This window comes from Pristiophorus japonicus, chromosome 1, assembly GCF_044704955.1.
Source record: "Pristiophorus japonicus isolate sPriJap1 chromosome 1, sPriJap1.hap1, whole genome shotgun sequence".
In the NCBI taxonomy this organism is placed as follows: domain Eukaryota; kingdom Metazoa; phylum Chordata; class Chondrichthyes; family Pristiophoridae; genus Pristiophorus; species Pristiophorus japonicus.
Genome location: NC_091977.1, coordinates 221,736,343 through 221,756,508, shown reverse-complemented (window position 1 = coordinate 221,756,508; position 20,166 = coordinate 221,736,343). Strand labels below are relative to the sequence as shown.

The 20,166-nt window shown below is 42.8% G+C and overlaps 1 protein-coding gene across 1 annotated transcript in view; it reads right to left on the bottom strand.

Annotated features, from left to right (window-relative positions):
• LOC139260670 (RNA exonuclease 1 homolog) overlaps window positions 1-20,166 on the bottom strand; it is an 89,961-nt gene that overhangs the window by 52,726 nt on the left and 17,069 nt on the right. The window contains exons 5-8 of the mRNA XM_070877030.1: window positions 19,223-19,339; window positions 16,120-16,240; window positions 15,633-15,683; window positions 1,548-1,688 (exon numbers count right to left, since the gene is read on the bottom strand). Of these exons, the coding sequence (XP_070733131.1) occupies window positions 1,548-1,688; window positions 15,633-15,683; window positions 16,120-16,240; window positions 19,223-19,339 (430 nt within the window). The remainder of the gene's footprint in view (window positions 1-1,547; window positions 1,689-15,632; window positions 15,684-16,119; window positions 16,241-19,222; window positions 19,340-20,166) is intronic.

Genomic DNA, 20,166 nt, shown 5'->3' with positions numbered 1-20,166 from the left:
AAAATTGGATAAATTTTTTTTAATAAGACATTAATAACTTTAATTTAAGTGAATCTTAAATATGTAGCGTATATTTTCTATTTTTTAATTAGTGTTTCGGGTGTTTGGGGGTTGGGGGGGGTTCTCATTCATAATAATGGGAACTCTAACTTACGGAATTTCCATTATTATGAATGAGAAAATACTGTACCTTGATTGGCTGCCCAGAGCCACGTGACTCCAGCTTACAGACGTCCCAACGTGCACGCGCTGCGAAGCGCAGTGAGTGGAGGCCTCAGGACCGGGATCTCAAGTGGGCGCAGCAGGAACAGGCAAGTGCGCATTTTTTTTCCTTTTTTCAGTCGTTTGCCCGCGGGGAAGACCTCGAACGTGATTTCTAGGCCATTATATTTTCTGCATTGAAATATTATTGAAAATATTTTGCACTTGCATTCAGAATGTAAGAACAGGAGTAATAGGAGTCTGACTCGGTATAACGGAGTTCGATATTATTTATCTGAATGCAACTACAATGTGTGCACTGTATTAGGAACTACAGTTTATGCATCAACAGCAACATCTGCTGGATGATTAATTTAACTACAAGAAAGGTTATTTGACAGAAATCGAAGTTCATTAATCCAATTAGATTGTAAACATTTATTTGGTGTAACTACATCAAACACTAGCAGAAGTGATGCATTGATCATAAAATGAAAAATGCACACTGAGGTAGCACCTTGAACGTAGAAAAATGTGCCAAGGTACTTGACAGAGGTGTAATCAGACTAAACAATGTCGAGAAGCAGCAATTAAAAGGGGTGTGGTGGCCAGAAAGGAGTCTTTTTTATGGCAGAGAAGATTCAGGGAGGGGATTCCAGAGTGAGTGGCCTGCACAGCTGAACAGAGGTCCACCAGTGGTGGAGCAGGAAGAGGGAAAGATGTACAAGAGGCCAGAGTCGGATGATGGGAGATTGTAGGAGATTACAGAGATAAGGAGGAACAATGAAGGGATTTTAACACAAAGGATGAGAATTTTACATTGGAGGCATTGGGGAATCAGGAGCCAATGTAGGTCAGCGAGGACAAGGAGTGACGGGTGAGTGGGACTTGTGCGAGTTAGGATACGGGCAGCAGTTTTGGATGAGCTGAAGTTTACGGAGGATGGAGGATGGGAGGCCGGCCATGAGAGCAGTGCAATAGTCAGTGGAATAAAGGCATGGTTGGGGATTTCAGTATTAAAATCAGCTGAGGCAGGGGTGGAGGGAGACAATGTTATGGAAGCAATGGAGTCGGAAATTCAGCTCTGACACCAAGATTTGTTTTCTGACCTGCCATTGCAGATATTACTCATATTGGCTGGAGAGATAAAGTTGAATTACAATACACAATCCCAAGTGTTCTATGGGAGCTATGACTTTGCATTCACATATTAAAAGACTGCATACTATGCCTAATGTTGTAAACTCATCACTTGCAGGAAGTATGGGATTACACAGACTTTGCTCTAGCATTTATAAACAAACATTTTTGTCAACCATAATAAATTGGAAAGATTTTACACTCACAGTCAGCAATGTATTTCTTTGCTTCACCATTAAACAGCAGAGCAGCTCCTGGTTTATCAGTGCTGTAACGAGGATATCCACTCTCTTTCAACTGTCCCTCAGTTAAGACATAGTTCTTGAGTACTCTATAAAGTGCAGCACCTGTAAAGAACCAGAAAATGGTTACAGCACAGAAGGAGGCCATTCGGCCCGTCGAGCTCATGCCAGCATGGCAAACAATTAAATTCAGGTACTTTTGAAAGCCACAATTGAATCTGCTTCCACCACCCTTTCAGGCAGCGCATTCCAGATCATAACCACGCGCTGCATAAAAAAGTTTTTCCTCATGTTTCCTTTGATTCTTCACGGCCTCAGCAGTGATCCCAGAGTCCTTTCTGCCGGCGGCCCAAACTGCAGAGGTGAAAGCAGCTGGAGGAACAGCAGCGGGGCCACTGTCGGGTACGTGGCGCAGGTAATGATGGTGGCCAATCTGACTTCTCCCACTACCCTTCAAGAAGCTAAAATGGAGCAGGGCCCCAGAGTCTCTCATCCCCTCTCCCCACACCTCAGATCTTCTACCACTTCTTCTGAAGGCGCTGCTCAGTGCCGAGCTTACGGCTCACACCTCACCGTAGGCAACTAGTATTAGTATTAGGCAGTCCCTCGTATCGAGGATGACCCGCTTTCACACCAAAAAGGAATGAATTCACAGGTGTTTCAATGAGGGACCCGACATTTTAGGTCCGGAACTACATATTGAAGGGTGGAAGATGCCGGTGTGTGGATTCTTTTAACGTGGGGTGGCCGTTGCACACCAGCCACCGCACGGGCTTAACAGAGCTAGTTCTTGATCCAGTGGCAAGGGTTAACCAAGACGACTGGAGACCAAGCTCTGCTGCACAGACCTAGCGCACACACATGCTCCTACTATCCATAGATTGCAATGTGGTCTGGCCCGTGCAGGCCCCGGGCCCCCGCCTCTCCTCCCCACTGATCAAAAATGGAGCAGTCAGTAACAGGACATCAATTAGTCTCCTCTTATCTTGGAGACATAAAATATCGAAACAGTTTTATTTAAAATATCAAAATATTAAATCCAACCTAGTTGAAGGGTTATTAACATCAGCAGAAACAAATGCCAGCTAACAGAATGAACACGATTCAGTAGGGATGTGAATAACAGCAGCAATAACAACATTAGGCAACTAGGCCCATAAAGTAGAGCCACTGGACCAAGACTTTGTTCTGCTAAGCCCGTGTGGTTGCCGGTGTGCAACGGCCGCCCCAAGTTAAAAGAACTCACGCACAGGCATCATCCACCTTTCAAAATGAAGTTCGGGACCTGGAATGTCAGGACCCTCACGGACAACCCCAACAGCGACAGACCGGAACGCCGCACCGCCATCATTGGCCAGAAACTTAGACGCTTCGATGTCGACATCGCCACCCGAAGAGAGACCCGGTGGGCAGGGGAAGGCCAGCTCAAAGAACAAGATGGAGTTTACACCTTCTTCTGGAAAGGCAAACCAAAGGAAGAATGCCGCCTCCATGGAGTTGGTTTCGCCATCAAGAACAAGCTGGTCGACCGCCTCAGAGACTCCCCCTGCGGGAGTAGCGAATGCCTCATGACTCTCCGGTTCACCCTATCCCGGAACCAATTATCAGCGTGTAGACTTGCTTCTACGCACATTCATATGAACATAACATAAGAAATATAATAAATAGGAACAGGAGTAGGACATACGGCGCCTCGCACCTGCTCCGCCATTTAGTACAATCATGGCTGATCCAATCATGGACTCAGGTCCACTTCCCTCCTCGCTCCCCATAACCCCTTATCGGTTAAGTAACTGTATATATCTCTCTTAAATTTATTCAATTTCCCAGCTTCCACAGCTATCTGAGGCAGCGAATTCCACAAAGTTACAACCGTCACAGAAGAAATTTCTCCTCGTCTCAGTTTTAAATGGGCAGCCCCTTATTCTAAGAATATGCACCCTAATAATAGTCTCCCCTATTAGTGGAAACATCCTCTCTACATCCACCTTGTCAAGCCTCCTCATAATATACATTTCGATAAGATCACCTCTCATTCTTCTGAATTCCAAGGAGGAGAGACCCAACCTACTCAACCTTTCCTCATAAGTCAACCCACTCATCTCCGGAATCAACCTAGTGAACCTTCTCTGAACTGCCTCCAAAAGCAAGTATATCTTTTCGTGAATATGAAAACCAAAACTGCATGCAGTATTCCAGGTGTGGCCTCACCAATACCCTGTTTTTATATTCCATCCCCTTTGCAATAAATACCAAGATTCCATTGGCCTTCCTGATCACTTGCTGTAGCTGCATACTAACCTTTTGTGTTTCATGCACAAGTACCCCCAGGCCCCGCTGTACTGCAGCACTTTGCAATCTTTCTCAATTTAAATAATAACTTGCTCTTTGATTTTTTTTCTGCCAAAGTGCATGACCTCACACTTTCCAACATTATACTCCATCTGCCAAATGTTTTCTCACTCACTTAGCCTGTCTATATCCTTTTGCAGATTTTTTGTGTCCTCCTCACACATTGCTTTTCCTCCCATCTTTGTATCAGCAGCAAACTTGGCTACGTTTCACTCGGTCCCTTCATCCAAGTTGTTAATATAGATTATTAATAGTTGGGGTCCCAGCACTGATCCCTGTGGCACCCCACTAGTTACTGATTGCCAACCCAAGAATGAACCATTTATCTGGACTCTGTTTTCTGTTCGTTAGCCAATCCTCTATTCATGCTAATATATTACCCCCAACCCAGTGAACTTTTATCTTGTGCAGTAACCTTTTATGTGGCACCTTGTCAAATACCTTCTGGAAGTCCAAATACACCACATCCACTGGTTCCTCTTTATCCACCCTGTTCGTTACATCCACAAAGAATTCCAGCAAATTTGTCAAATATGACTTCCCCTTCATAAATCCATGCTGACTCTGCCTGACCGAATTATGCTTTTCCAAATGTCCTGCTACTGCTCCTTTAATAATGGACTCCAACATTTTCCCAACCACAGAAGTTAGGCTAACTGGTCTATAACTTCCTGCTTTTTGTCTGCCTCCTTTCTTCAATAGGGGCGTTACATTTGCAGTTTTCCAATCTGCTGGGACCTCCCCAGAATTCAGGGAATTTTGGTAAATTACAACCAATGCATCCACTATCCCTGCCACTATTTCTTTTAAGAACCTAGGATACATGCCATCAGATCCAGGGGATTTATGTACCTTTAGTCTCATTATCTTACTGATGAGTAAATGATTGTGATTGTGTTAAGTTCCTCCTCCCCTATAGCCCCTAGACTATCCACTGTTGGGATATTGTTAGTGTCCTCTACCGTAAAGACTGATACAAAATATTTGTTCAGAGTTTCTGCCATTTCCATGTTCCCCATTCTAATTCTCCGGTCTCGTCCTCTCAGGGACCAACATTTACTTTAGCCGTTCTTTTCCTTTTTATATATCTATAGAAACTCTTGCATGAAATATAAAAACAGATAGCTAGTTTACTTTCATAGTCTATCTTCCCTTTCTTAATCATTTTTTGAGTCATTCTTTGCTAGCTTTTAAAAGTTTCCCAATCTTCTGTCCTCCCACTAGTTTTGGCCACTTTGTATGCCCTTGTTTTTAAAGATACCGTCCTTTATTTTTTTCAGTTAGCCACAGAAACATCTTTTCTTTTACATCCTTTCCTCCTCACTGGAATATATTTTTTTGAGAGTTGTGAAATATCTCCTTAAATGTATGCCTCTGTTCATCAACCGTCCTACACTTTAATCTATTTTACCAGTCCACTTTAGCCAACTCTGCCTTCATACCTTCATAGTCTCCTTTATTTAAGCTTAGTATCTGGTTAGAGATCCAACTTTCTCACCTCCATCTGAATTTGAAATTCAATCATGCTATGATCATTCATTCCAAGGGGATCCTTTACTAGGAGATTGTTTATTAATCCTGTCTCATTACACAGGACCAAATCTAAGATAGCTTGCCCCCTGGTTGGTTCCGTTCCATACTTCTCAAGGAACCCGTCCCTTATGCACTCTATGAACTCTTCCTCAAGTCTACCCTGACCAATTTGATTTGTCCAATCAATGTGGAGGCTAAAATCATCCATGATTATTGCTGTTCCCTTTTTACAAGCCCCCACTATTTCCTGGTTTATGCTCCGACCAACAGAGTTGCTACTGTTAGGGGCCCTTATTATCCCTTATCTCCACCAAACTGTTTCAACATCCTGATCATTTAGCCAATATCGTTTCTCACTATTAGCGATTCCATTCTTTATGAATAGAGCTACCACACCTCCTTTTCCTTTCTGTCTGTCCTTCCGGATTGTCAAATATCCCTGAATATTTAATTCCCAGTCCTGGTCACCTTGCAACCACGTCTCTGTAATGGCTATCAGATCATACCCATTTGCATCTATTTGTGCCGTCAACTCATCTATTTTGTTACGAATGCTACGTGCATTTAGACAAAGTGCCTTTAAATGTGTTTTTTTTACCCTCTCCTTCAAGCTCACTTTCTTTATTTGTGCTTTCTAATTCCAGCTTTGCTCCCCTCCCTACTGAATCTATTTTCAGGTTCCCATCCCCCTGCCAAGCTAGTTTAATCCCTTACCAACAGCACGAGCAAACCCCCCCCCCCCCCACGGCAAGGATATCGGTCCCAGCTCTGTTGAGTTGCAACCTGTCCGGCTTGTACAGGTCCCACCTCCCCCAGAAGTGGGGCCAATGCCTCAGGAAACTAAATCCCTCCCGCCTGCACCATCTCTCCAGCCATGTATTCATCTGCTCTATCCTCCTATTTCTGTACTCACTAGCTCGTGGCACCTACAGTAATCTGGAGACTACTACCTTTGAGGTCCTGCTTTTTAATCTCTCTCCTAGCTCCCTAAACTCTGCCTGCAGGACCTCATCCCTCTTTCTACCTATGTCAGAGGCTGAACTCCAAGCCATCGTCAACATCTTCACCGAGGTGAAAGCATGGGCCTAACAATAAACATCTGTAAGACAAAGGTGCTCCATCAACCTGACCCTGCCACACAGCACTGCCCCCCGGTCATCAAAATCTACAGTGTGGCCTTGGACAACGTGGACCACTTTCCATACCTTGGGAGCCTACTATCAGCAAGGGCAGACATCGCCGACCAGGTCCAACACCGCCTCCAGTGTGCAAGTGCAGCCTTTGGTCGCCTGAGGAAGAGAGTGTTCGAGGATCAGGACCTCAAATCTGGCACCAAGTTTCTGGGGCTGTAGTGATATCCACCCTCCTGTATGACTCAGAGACGTGGAGCATATATAGCAGACACCTCAAATCGCTGGAGAAATACCACTAACGATGTCTCCGCAAGATCCTGCCAATCCCCTGGGAGGACAGACGTACCAACGTCAGTCTTCTCAATCAGGCTAACATTCCCAGCATCGAAGCACTGAACACACTCGAACAGCTCTGTTGGGTGGGCCACGCTGTCTGCATGCCCGACACAAGACTCCGAAAGCAAGTGCTCTACTCTGAACTCCTACATAGCAAGTGAGTCCCAGGTGGGCAGAGAAAACGTTTCAAGGACACCCTCAAAGCCTCTTTGATAAAATGCAACATCCCCACCAATACCTGGGAATCTCTGGCCAAAGACTGCCCTAAGTGGAGGAAGAGCATCCGGGAGGACGCTGAGCACCTCAAGTTTGGTCACCGAGAGCATGCAGAAAACAAGCGCAGGCAACGGAAGGAGCACGTGGCAAACCAAACTCCCCACCCACCCTTTCCTTCAACGACTGTCTGTCTGCTATATATGCTCCATGTCTCCGAGTCATACAGGAGGGTGGATATCACTACAGCCCCAGAAGCTTGGTGCCAGATTTGAGGTCCTGATCCTCGAACACTCTCTTCCTCAGGCGACCAAAGGCTGCACTTGCACACTGGAGGCGGTGCTGGACCTGGTCAGCGATGTCTGCCCTTGCTGATAGTAGGCTCCCGAGGTATGGAAAGTGGTCCACGTTGTGGACTATAATTCCCATATTGCATTGTAGTCACCTGAGAACTCACTTTTAGAATGGAAGCAAGTCTTCCTCGATTTCGAGGGACTGCCTATGATGACGATGAATTGGTTCTTCCGCCCATCACCTTAAATCTGTGCCCTCTGGTTCTCGACCCTTCCGTCAATGGGAACAGTTTCTCTCTATCTACTCTGTCTAGACCTCATGATTTCCAACACCTCAATCAAATCTCTTCTCAATCTTCACTGCTCCAAGGAGAAAAGTTTGAGATGTTGGCCCAGAAATCGCGGTTTCTACTTCCCGCGGGCGTTCGACTGGATTCTACAAAAGAAAGCGCACTTACCTGAAGCTGCTGCGCCCACGTGAGTTCCCAGTCCCGGGGGCTCCACTGACTGCGCATCGCAGCGTGTGCATGTCAGGACGTGCACGGGGCTGGAGCTGCAGTCGCATGACTCTGAGCAGCCAATCAGGTAAAGTATGTTCTCATTCATAATAATGGGAACTCCGTAAGTTATGAACGCGAAGCCCCTCCAAACACAAAACATTAATAAAAAATACACTACATATTTAACATTAATTTAAATTCAAGTTGGAAAGTGTGAGGTCATGCAATTTGGCAGAAAAAAATCAAAGAACAACTTATTATTTAAATGGAGAAAGATTGCAAAGTGCCGCAGTACTTCTGCATGAAAAACACAGGTACAGCAAGAGATCAGAAAGGCCAATGGTATCTTGGCCGTTATTGCAAAGGGGATGGAGTATAAAAGCAGGAAAGTCTTGCTACAGTTATATAAGGTATTGGTGAGGCCACACCTGGAATACTCCGTGCAGTTTTGGTTTCCATATTTACGAAAGGATATACTTGCTTTGGAGGCAGTTCAGAGAAGGTTCACGAGGTTGATTCCGGAGATGAGGGGGTTGACTTATGAGGAAAGGTTGAGTAGGTTGAGCCACTACTCATTAGAATTCAGAAGAATGAGAGGTGATCTTATCGAAACATATAAGATTATGAGGGGGCTTGACAGGGTGGATGCAGAGAGGATGTTTCCACTGATAGGGGAGACTAGAACCAGAGGGCATGATCTTAGAATAAGGGAATGCCCATTTAAAAAAGACAGATGAGGAGAAATTTCTTCGCTCAGAGGGTTGTAAATCTATGGAATACACTGCCTCAGAGCTGTGGAAGCTGGGACATTGAATATATTTAAGACAAAAATACAGATTTTCTTAAAGGATAAGAGGATAAGGGGAGCAGGCAGAGAAGGGGAGTTGAGTCCATGATCAGATCAGTCATGATCGTATTGAATGGCTGAGCAGGCTCGAGGGGCCGTATGGCCTACAACTGTTCCTATTTCTTATGCTCATATGTTCTTATAAGTTATTTATGTAATATTTTAAATAAAAATTTCAATTTTTAAATTTTAAAAAGTTTTTCTAATTCTGCTTTAAAATAAATTTAACATAGTTGGCAAGGTTTTTAAAAATAAAATGTTTTTTTTTTAATTTAATTTTTTATGTTTTAAATGTGTTTTAAAACTCTTACACCTGTAAAAGTAGGCTATACGCCTGCTTTTATCTGGCGCAAGAGTTTTGAGGACATTTTCTGGCAAGATATGGGTAAATACCGCAATCTTGCCCTTGCTCCCGATATGCATTGGATCTGTCAAGCTTGTGCGCTGAAAACCAGCTTTTGCGATGCCTTCCCGGGTTCGTACATACTCCGTACAGACCCGACAGAGGCTGGGATTCCCAGGCCACTATATACTGCAACATGCAAGTCCTGTGTAAATAACCTATAGGAAACTTTCTCATCTGCAGCCACATTGGAATACAAGGTATTGAGTTACAGTTCGATATACTGTCTTTTAATCACACTATTGTGCTCAGAATCTGGAGTGTGGAACTCTTCCCAGGATCAAGTACTCCCAGGTCAGGTACAGCACAGCCAGGTGCAGAGTAAATCATCCATTACAGTGCCCCCAAACGTCCTCACCCCAACTATGGAAGATCACCACCCGCTCTGCCAGTTTAACATTTTCCCCATTTGTCACAGGCACCATCCTGTGACCTTTGAGCGAGATTGCCAAATATTGCCATATTCGGTATGAAAGTTGACCCTATCAGTCGAGGGTGCTTTGAAACCCCGTATTAATGGAAATGTAAAATTTGGTGGTTTCTGTAATGAGTAGCTGACACAATGCCAGCTTTAGACGCGGGTATCAAGTTGAAAATCTACCCACATGATTCGAGGCATCCACATCGAGTAAGACCCATTAGAAATTTATTTTCATAACATTGGAGAACCGAGACACAAATTTAATTAAGTTTTGTGACATAGCACCCGAACTTTTTCCAGCACCTTGTACCAATTGGAAAACAATCAAAAGATTGTAGGAAACAAAAATGTAGTAAAAATTAAAAGCAACCTGTTGGAATTTTAGAAACTGTGCGAATGACCCCCAAAAAATTGTTCAAAAAGACAACTCAAGCAGTCTATTGGTATAATATGCTAATACATCAACAAGCAGAAACACAGTGGCAGGAATGGATTCACACACAAGTCAATTCCCATATTCAGTTGATTTATTAAATAACACACCGAGGCAAGTTCTGTACTTTCAGAGAACGGAGGAAAAAAACGAAGGCAAATCAACCTCCGTCTTCTCCTACACTTTTAAAACAGCGTTGTAATCAACCCCCATTCTCCAACAATACCAGTCAAGCAAATTTACCCAGAATCCAGTTTCCTATGATCTTATTCCAGTTCAGGGAGACCAAATAGAATTTTGATTTCAAAAAACAAACAACAAAAAATTTAGTAGGCAACAGTGCAGCCAGAAACAAACAAAAACAGACATCTCAGGTAATTGACTCTGGTGACTGCTGGGAACACATAAGAACGTAAGAAATAGGAACAGGAGTAGGCCATACGGCCCCTCGAGCCTGCTCCGTCATTCAATAAGATCATGGCTGATCTGATCATGGACTCAGCTCCACTTCCCTGCCTGCTCCCCATAATCTCTTATTCCCTTATTGATTAAGAAACCGTCTATTTCCATCTTAAATTTATTCAATGTCCCAGCTTCCACAGCTCTCTGAGGTAGCGAATTCCACAGATTCACAACCCTCAGAAGAAATTTCTCCTCACCTCTGTTTTAAATGGGTGGCCCTTATTCTAAGATCATGCCCTCTGGTTCTAGTCTCCCCCATCAGTGGAAACATCCTCTCTGCATCCACCCTGTCAAGCCCCCTCATAATTGTAAATGTCTCGATAAGATCACCTCTCATTCTTCTGAATTCCAATGAGTAGAGGCCCAACCCACTCAACCTTTCCTCATAAGTCAACCTCCTCCTCCCCAGAATCAACCTAGTGAACCTTCTCTGAACTACCTCCAAAGCACGTATATCCTTTCGTAAATATGGAAACCAAAACTGCAAGCAATATTCCAGGTGTGGCCTCACCAATACCTTATATAGCTGTAGTAAGACTTCCCTGCTTTTATCCATCCCCTTTGCAATAACGGCCAAGATACCATTGGTTTTCCTGATCGCCTGCTGTACCTGCATACTATCCTTTTGTGTTTCATGTACAAGTAACCCCAGGTCCCGCTGTACTGCGGCAGTTTGTTCCCCTTATCCTTAGACTGTGAACCCTGGTTCTGGACTTCCGTTGTTGGGGAAGTCCAGAACCAGGGGTCACAGTCAAAGGATAAGGGGTAAGCCATTCAGGACCGAGATGAGGAGAAACTTCTTCACTCAGAATTGTGAACCTGTGGAATTCTCTACCACAGAAAGTTGTTGAGGTCAGTTCGTTAGATATATTCAAAAGGGAGTTCGATATGACCCTTACGGCTAAAGGGATCAAGGGGTATGGAGAGAAAGCAGGCATGGGGTACTGAAGTTGCATGATCAGCCATGATCATATTGAATGGTGGTGCAGGCTCGAAGGGCCAAATGGCCTACTCCTGCACCTATTTTCTATGTTCTATGTTTCTATGTTTGCAATCTTTCTCCATTAAATAACTTGCTCTTTGATTTTTTTCTGCAAAGTTCCTGACTTCACACTTTCCAACATTATACTCCATCTGCCAAATTTTCCAACATTATACTCCATCTGCCATAACTCACTTAGCCTGTCTATGTCCTTTTGCAGATTTTTTGAGTCCTCCAAACTCATTGCTTTTCCTCCCATCTTTGTATCATCAGCAGTTCCTTCTTCCAAGTCGTTAATATAGATTGTAAATAGTTGGGGTCCCAGCACTGATCCCTGCAGCACCCCACTAGTTACTGGTTGCCAACCAGAGAATGAACCATTTATCCCGACTCTCTGTTCACTGTTAGTTAGCCAATCCTCTATACATGCTAATTGATTACCCTCAACCCAGTGAACTTTTATCTTGTGCAGTAACCTTTTATGTGGCACCTTGTCAAATGCCTTCTGGAAGTCCAAATACACCACATCCACCAGTTCCCCTTTATCCACCCTGTTCGTTACATCCTCAAAGAGCTCCAGCAAATTTGTCAAACATGACTTCCCCTTCATAAATCCATGCTGACTCTGCCTGACCGAATTTTGCTTTTCCAAAAATCCTGCTACTGCTTCTTTAATAATGGACTCCAACATTTTCCCAACCACAGACGTTAGGCTAACTGGTCTATAGTTTCCTGCTTTTTGTCTGCCTCCTTTTTTTTTTTTTTTAAAATAGAGGTGTTACATTTGCAGTTTTCCAATCTGCTGGGACCTCCCCAGAATCCAGGGTATTTTGGTAAATTACATCCAATGCATCCACAATCTCTGCCGTTACTTCTCTTAAGACCCTAGGATGCAAGCCGTCAGGTCCAGGAGATTTATCTGCCTTTAGTCCCATTAACTTACTGAGTACCACCTCCTTAGTGATTGTGATTGTGTTAAGTTCCTCCCCCCCTATAGCCCCTAGACTATCCACTGCTGGAATATTATTAGTGTCCTCTACCGTAAAGACTGATACAAAATATTTGTTCAGAGTTTCTGCCGTCTCCATGTTCCCCATTACTAATTCCCTGGTCTCGTCCTCTAAGGGACCAACATTTACTTCTGCCACTCTTTTCCTTTTTATATACCTATAGAAACTCTTGCTATCTGTTTTAATATTTTGCGCTAGTCTATCTTCCTTACTTAATCTATCTTTCCTTTTTTTTTTAAGTTGTTCTTTGCTGGCTTTTAAAAGCTTCGCAGTCTTCTGTCCTCCCACTTTGCATGCCCTGGTTTTTAAACTGGATATCATCCTTTATTTCTTTAGTTAGCCACGTATGACTATCGTTTCTCTTACATCCTTTTCTCCTCACTGGAATATATTTTTCCTGAGAGTTGTGAAATATCTCTTTAAATGCACACCACTGTTCATCGACCATTCTGCCCTTTAATCTATTTTCCCAGTCTATTTTACCCAATTCTGCCCTCATACCTTCATTGTCTCTTTTATTTAAGCTTAGTATGCTGGTTAGAGATCCAATTTTCTCACCCTCCATCTGAATTTGAAATTCAATCACTTAATTCAAGGGGATCCTTTACTAGGAGATTGTTTATTAATCCTGTCTCATTACACAGGACCAAATCTAAGATAGCCTGCCCCTGGTTGGTTCCGTTACATACTGCTCAAGGAACCAGTCCCTTATGCACTCCTCCCCAAGGGTACCCTGACCAATTTGATTTGTCCAATCAACATGGAGGTTAAAATCACCCATGATTATTGTTGTTCCCTTTTTACAAGCCCCCACTATTTGCTGGTTTATGCTCCGACCAGAGTTGCTACTTTTAGGGGGCCTATAGACTACACCCACCAATGACTTTTTCCCCTTATTGTTCCTTATCTCCACCCAAACTGTTTCAACACCCTTATCATTTGAGCCAGTATCATTTCTTACTATTGCAGTGATTCCATCCTTTATCAATAGAGCTACCCCACCTCCTTTCCCTTTCTGTCTGTCCTTCTGGATTGTCAAGTACCCCTGAATATTTAATTCCCAGTCCTGGTCATCTTGCAACCACATCTCTGTAATGGCTATCAGATCACTCATTTGTCTCAATTTGTGCTGTCTACTCATCTATTTTGTTACAAATGCTACGTGCATTTAGACAAAGTGCCTTTAAGTTTTTTTACCCTTTTTTCTTGCTTGTTTCCTCTCTCCTTCAAACTCACATGAGACTTTGAACAACTGCTTTGGGATACCATCAGGAGCAGATTTACCACAGGCAATGACTCCAGTAACTCTTCAATAAACTTGGTTACTACATTGGTAATGTTGCAGTTGACATTATGCACCACAGACATTGGTCAAGTGAAATCTTTTTCAGTCTCAAGAAACATCATTGGTCCCTGAAGGTGATTCAACTGTCTACTAATTTATTACTCTGAGGAAAACTTGGCTAAATCATAAAAAAAAACTGTTTGGCATCTTTATATAGTAACATAGTATTTATAGCACAGAAACAGGTCAGTCGACCAAACAGGTCTATGTCATGTATGTATGCTTGGGTTTACTAGCCACCAGGTGGCACCACTGTCGGAGGCCATTGGGCTATGCGCACATGTGTGTGGCCCAGGTATAAAAGGCCAGCCATCTTGTAATGTAATCACTTTGAGCCCTAATAAATTAGAGCCAGGTTTGTACCTGTTCGGAGTTTACAGTATATTGAGTTATTGTATACACAAAAGTCCATGCCAGTGCTTATGGCCCACACGAGCCTCCTCCCACCCTACTTCATCTCACCCTATCAACATATCCTTCTATGTCTTTCTCTCTCATATGTTTATCTAGCTTCTCCTTAAATGCATCTATGGTATTCAACTACTCCCTGCAGTAGCGAGTTCCACATTCTCACCACTCTCTGTAAAGAAGTTTCTCCTGAATTTCCGATTGGATTTATTAATTAATGACTGAAATTGGAACTATCTTCTCTACGTCTACCCTATTAAACCCTTTCATAATTTTAAAGACCACTTTTGTTATATATGTAAACCTGTAAATATCTTGTGTAACCACCAGAGGGCTCATCCCCTGGAGTCCCAAGGGATCCCACAATCCCTTGGGAGCACCTGTACTTAATGAAGCCTCACAGGCTGGAGAGGCACTCTGGAGACCTGCAATAAAAGACTACGGTCACACTTTATTTTGAGCTCACAGTATCTAGTCAGACTCCTTATTCATAAGTAACAACTATAAGCTCATCTTTCAGTCTTCTCTTTGAGAGAAAGCAGCCTCACTGACATGCCCTAATAACACTTGCATTTATGTATCAGTTATATTAAAAGGTCTCATAGCACTTCACAATGAATTATTTTTGAGCGCAGTGACCATTACACCCTTGTATCAGATGGTATGATGATTAAAAGAGAACAAAAAGGACTCATTTCAAGAAAAAAAAGGGGGTAAAGAAGCAAAGCATATATCGATACAATGGGGCTAAAATTCCGGCCTCGCAAAAGCCAGTTTTTGGGGTGCAATGTGAACGTACCGATAAATGGCTTTTCCAATCGGTCAAGATTTCTCTTTTACCAGCGTAAAGAGTTTTAAAACTTATAAAAATTTAATTTAAATACACATTTTTATAGTGTAAACCCTGTCCATTAAGGTCAGTTTATTTTTAGCACTAGTAAAACACTTTTTTTTTTAATCCAGAAATTATTTATTTTTTCTAAAACATTTAATTACATTTAATTTCAATTAATTTTAAATATGTGAGGCGTTTTATTTATTTATTATGCTGTGTTTGGGGTTTTTACTCTGACAGTAATGGGAACGCGCACAAATGGAGTTTCCATTATTATCAATGAAAATACTGCATTGTGATTGGTTGTCCAGGCCCACGTGACTCCAGCTTGGACTTACGTACCTCGAAAACAGGTCCCCATGCGACGCGCAGCAAATCTAGGCCTCCGACCGGGATCCTACATTTCTCCAGGACCAATCGGTAGATTCGTAGATTTCTTTCGGGTCGGAGATTTTCGTACGGAGGAAGCCTCCGACCGCAATTTTAGGCCCAATATTTCACTCCAAGAGAAAGTTCATGTGTAAGGACTCTAAATTAACTCACCTTCTAGAACTGGTCTTGAAGAGGATCTTCTCCTTTTAGCAGAGTAGTGACCTAGAAAGGAAATTGAATGCAGTTAGTTGCAGTTTTCCTATTTCTTTGTTACTATTTCATGTTGACCCAGTAAATGTAATGGATAAAAATGAAGAGTTATATTATTTGAACTCAGCGGACTAGTCTCTTACTAAGAAAATTAAGCTAATTGCAATCATAATACCCATTCTGCGTTATTCATATTGCCAAAAGTCAGCTTACAAATAGAACCTGCAAGACCAAATATTTGATTTACATAGAAAATTGGGCGATTCAAGGAGTTACTGTGCAACGTATTGATCAGGTCATTGGCTTATCATCAGAAGCACTGACCAAAATTTCAATGGGAAACTGATTCACATTCATTACTCTTAACATTTAGCAATACTGATGTACACTATTTATATATTGTTTTTAAATTTTAAGCTGTATACCCCTTGTTATGAAGGCATACCACCTGAAACCACTAGTCCGCGATTTGCTGGATTCCGTAGGATCTTCAGGGCATGTACAGCCACATTCAAATACATGAACTTGCTTGTGCTGCGTTCAAAAATTGCCTTTTCTTCAGATAAGGCCTAAAATAGGCAAGAGGGGAAAGAAAGAGAGATGTGACTATTTATTTTGAAACAATTAGCTCCTGTTGGCACAGCATGTCACAACCCGTAGCGGAATCATTCGATCGAGGTCACAGGTTCATTCCCCAGACTGCTACGCGTTAACTGATTGCCAAGAATGGCAATGGGATCACAATTCACCTCAGTACCCCTGGGCCAAGGAGGGCAAAGTAAAGCTATCCAGAGACCCCTGATGGAAATGCACTTTTATGGATGTTAGGATGAAGGCAGGTGCTGGCATGATGCTCACTGTAGTCAAAGAATGCATTGACATTTACTATCTAGGCTTGCAAAAAGAAAATATGTACGGGCCGATTTTCATCACCTCACCGCCCGCTGCCACTGACATTCCTCGTGAAGATCTGCCCAGTGCCACTTTCGGGGTGGCCTGGAGCGGGCAGGAGGGTAAAGCCACCGGGAACTGCCTGCTGACGTCAGCGGACGGCTGACTGGTGCAACTGAGCTCTCGCCCGCCAAGCTCCCAGATTCCTGTGGGCGGGAGTCAGCGGCAGAACGGGGGCGGACCACTGGCTGGAGGCTGGTCTGTCCCCCACGGAGAGTATGAAGAACCTGAAAAAAAGGTAAATTAATATTTTAATACCTTTTTTCAACAGCGACTTACCTGGATGGGGTCTTTGGATACTTTTTTTTATTTTTTGTTAATTTTTTCAGATCATCGACCCACCATGGGCCCGACTCCATCCTTGGCGGCCTGCGCCTCTGCCGCCGAGAACGAGACCTCCCGCCCACAGCCACCCAGATTTGCGGCGTATGTCGTCCATTTGTCGCCCGCCGATCTTCGAAGAACCTCGGCCATGAATATCCCGCTCAAAGTTCCGTCCGGTACTTTGGCGGCCATCGGTAGCACTTCGGCGGGCAGAGGCCATGATGAAAATCGGCCCCATATAGTCATTTGGACAAAATACCAGTGCTCCTGGCATCATGGAACTGTATCTCAGCATGGTCTCAATGAAAGGAGAATGAGATAGAAGGAGCAAGAAAATTGGTAGAAAAAGTTGCAGAACTCCCACAATACAAATTAATCTGCTCCAAGCCCACATCAAAGTGCAGTCAGTCAATAGGCATTCTTTTATATCCATGAGTTCACCAACAATGGATGAAGGAAAAAAGAGGCAGAGTACGCTTGTTGTATAGTACCAAAGAGTACTCTGCATTGGTTTGATAATATAAAGAATTATTAAAACAATATCTGAAGGAGGGAGGAGAAAATATTGATCTGGAGAAGGAGATAGAATCACTAGTTTAAATAAATATAACTTAAAAACAGGAAAAGGCCATTTGGCAAATAAATTCATTTCTTTCAGGAATCATGTCCAACCTGTTTATTAACACCCAGAGATAAAGTTCCCTCAAAAAGGCAATCGAGCAAGATTCCAGAATATTTATCCATTCTTGTCTTCATCACTTAACTCTGCCATTCTGGGTTCTAACCCCCTGCTCATGTACAGAAATTTCTGCTCATTTTATACCACACATGCAACAGCTCACTAAATGTCATTTTCTGCTTGGAGATATTTTTGACTTTATGCCACTGAGGCCTGTTAATTTAACTGCTGTGGCTGCCCAGTTAGCAACAGATCAGAGCTGTGCCAATTTAGCAAAACTGACAAGAGGAAGCTACAGCAATGGCAATGTGAATATGGACGAAAGAGCTCGACTTCAACAATAGAAGGGTGGCATGTGGCTCATGGGTCATGGGTTGATCACTGATTTAGTTCCGTAACATAGCACATGGGTTACTGAGCCATTACCCCAAGGCCAATAGCCTTCAAAAATAAGTTAACTGTGAAGGCAATTGAAGTTCAGAAGTTAATTAGATCAGTTTCTGGAGAGAGAAGCAATTGAAAAGGCACATTGAGAAAGTGGTTAGGTAAACTTAAATGTGAGCTCATCCAAAACTCTGCTGCCCATATCCCAACTTGCACGAAATCACATTTACCAATCACCCCTGTGTGCTCGCTGATCTACATTAGCTCCAAGTCCATTCTCATCCTCATTTTCAAATCCCTCCATGGCCTTGCCCCTCCAACTCCAGACTCCTCTAGCCCTATAACCTGCCGAGATCTCTAATTTTGGCCTCTTGCGCATCTCCAATACTCTTCACTCCATCATTGGCAGTCATGCTTTCAGCTGCTTGGGCTCTAAGCTCTGGAATTCCCTCCCTAAACCTAACCACCTCACGACCGCTCGCTCCTCCTTTAAGACGCTCCTTAAAATCTACCTCTTTGACCAAGCTGTTGGTCACCTGTCCCAATATTTCCTTATGTGGCTCGGTGTCAAATCTTGTCTGATAATCACTCCTGTGAATCACCTTTGGATGTTTTACTACATTAAAAAGGTGCTATATAAATGCAAGTTATCATTCGGTGGGATTGAAATCCATCAATAAGGAACAGACTTTTGAGAATCTACCAATTCCTAAAAATTCTTATGCTCGTGAGAAAGTGATGTAGTCTACTGCATATACAGTGCAACTGCCAAAATGGAGGGGATTCACCCAGATACTGAATAGCAATAGTCAGATAATTGAGCCTCCCAAACTTTGACCTTATACATATGGTGCATCAATACTTTAGGCACAGAAGTGAGCACAAGTACACTGAAAATAAGTGTAATTTACTGATGTAAATTTATAAAGGCATTAATGTACATAAACTATTCAATGTTTTTAAACCTTTGTTATTTGTATAACTGCAATTCAGGTGATCTTTTTTTTACACTAGATTTTATCCTGAATATTCTGACAGATAATTGCAGAGCAGATAATGGAGATTCCATTGTAATATCAAACACTTGTGTCTTCTCTCCTAAGCAGGGACGATTTGTTCAACTCGGATTCATTCTGTGGGAACCTATTTGGTGGTGGTTTAAAAACTTCAAGGAACCTGCCTGCCATCTGGCGATTCAAATTTACGCACTAACCTTCTTGATTGCTTCTTGCCGAGACGAACAGGTCTTTAAAAATTCTTCGATAAAAAAGCCGAGATATTGCTTTCGGACATTGTTGGAGACTTTGGATCCACGCTTTGAATTTGTTCTCTGCAAAAGGAGAAAGGAAATTACCTTTTGCACAGAATGGGACCAATGTTGCAGAATTTAAAAAAAATTAAATCATGACTTGACCTGTGGAGCAGGAGCATGGCTGGCTGATCCCAGTGGTGAAACAGCATGTGCAATTTTTGATGTACTGCTCATGGCTGTCCTTTCTTTTAATGGCACATTACAGCTGGAACTAGAGAGAGCACCTGGACCGTTCCTGAAGGAATTCCGAGAAACTAGAAGCAATCCCAGAGTTAGTGGTAAATATTAAGAAAATTCTATTCATTGTGGCAAATGAATGTTAGACTGAAACAGTGATTGGGTAATGTTCTTTCCAAACAGCCCCATTACCCCTTCTGGATAAATGCATCACACAGTGTTGCACAGAACAACAGGAAATCCCCAGATTCAATCCCTTGTATGTGATAATGATAACTCATTTCAGCCAGGGAGTTCTATAGTCAACTTTCCGGAGCAGGGAAAGAAAATGAAAAAGTGGCTCTAACTCCTGATCTGTTAACTCTTGAATGTACTCGCATTAGGTGAAGAGGGTTAGGACTCTACAGTCAAATAGCCAACCAAGCCTCTGTGATAAGGGCCACAGATGGAGACTGTTACCTGGGCAGTGTACTGGAGTGTCACTAATGTTGTCCATTTCTGGAAAACGAGGACAAAGGCAGAAAGTTATAAGTGGGGAGAATGAAGATTGCAAACCATAGAAATGTTTGAAATCTGGAAGAATGTATGTGTAAAGAATCCTTTTGCGGGGAGGGGTGGAGAGGAAAGTTATGAAATGCAATTCAGTATTGGGATGCATGGCTAATGTA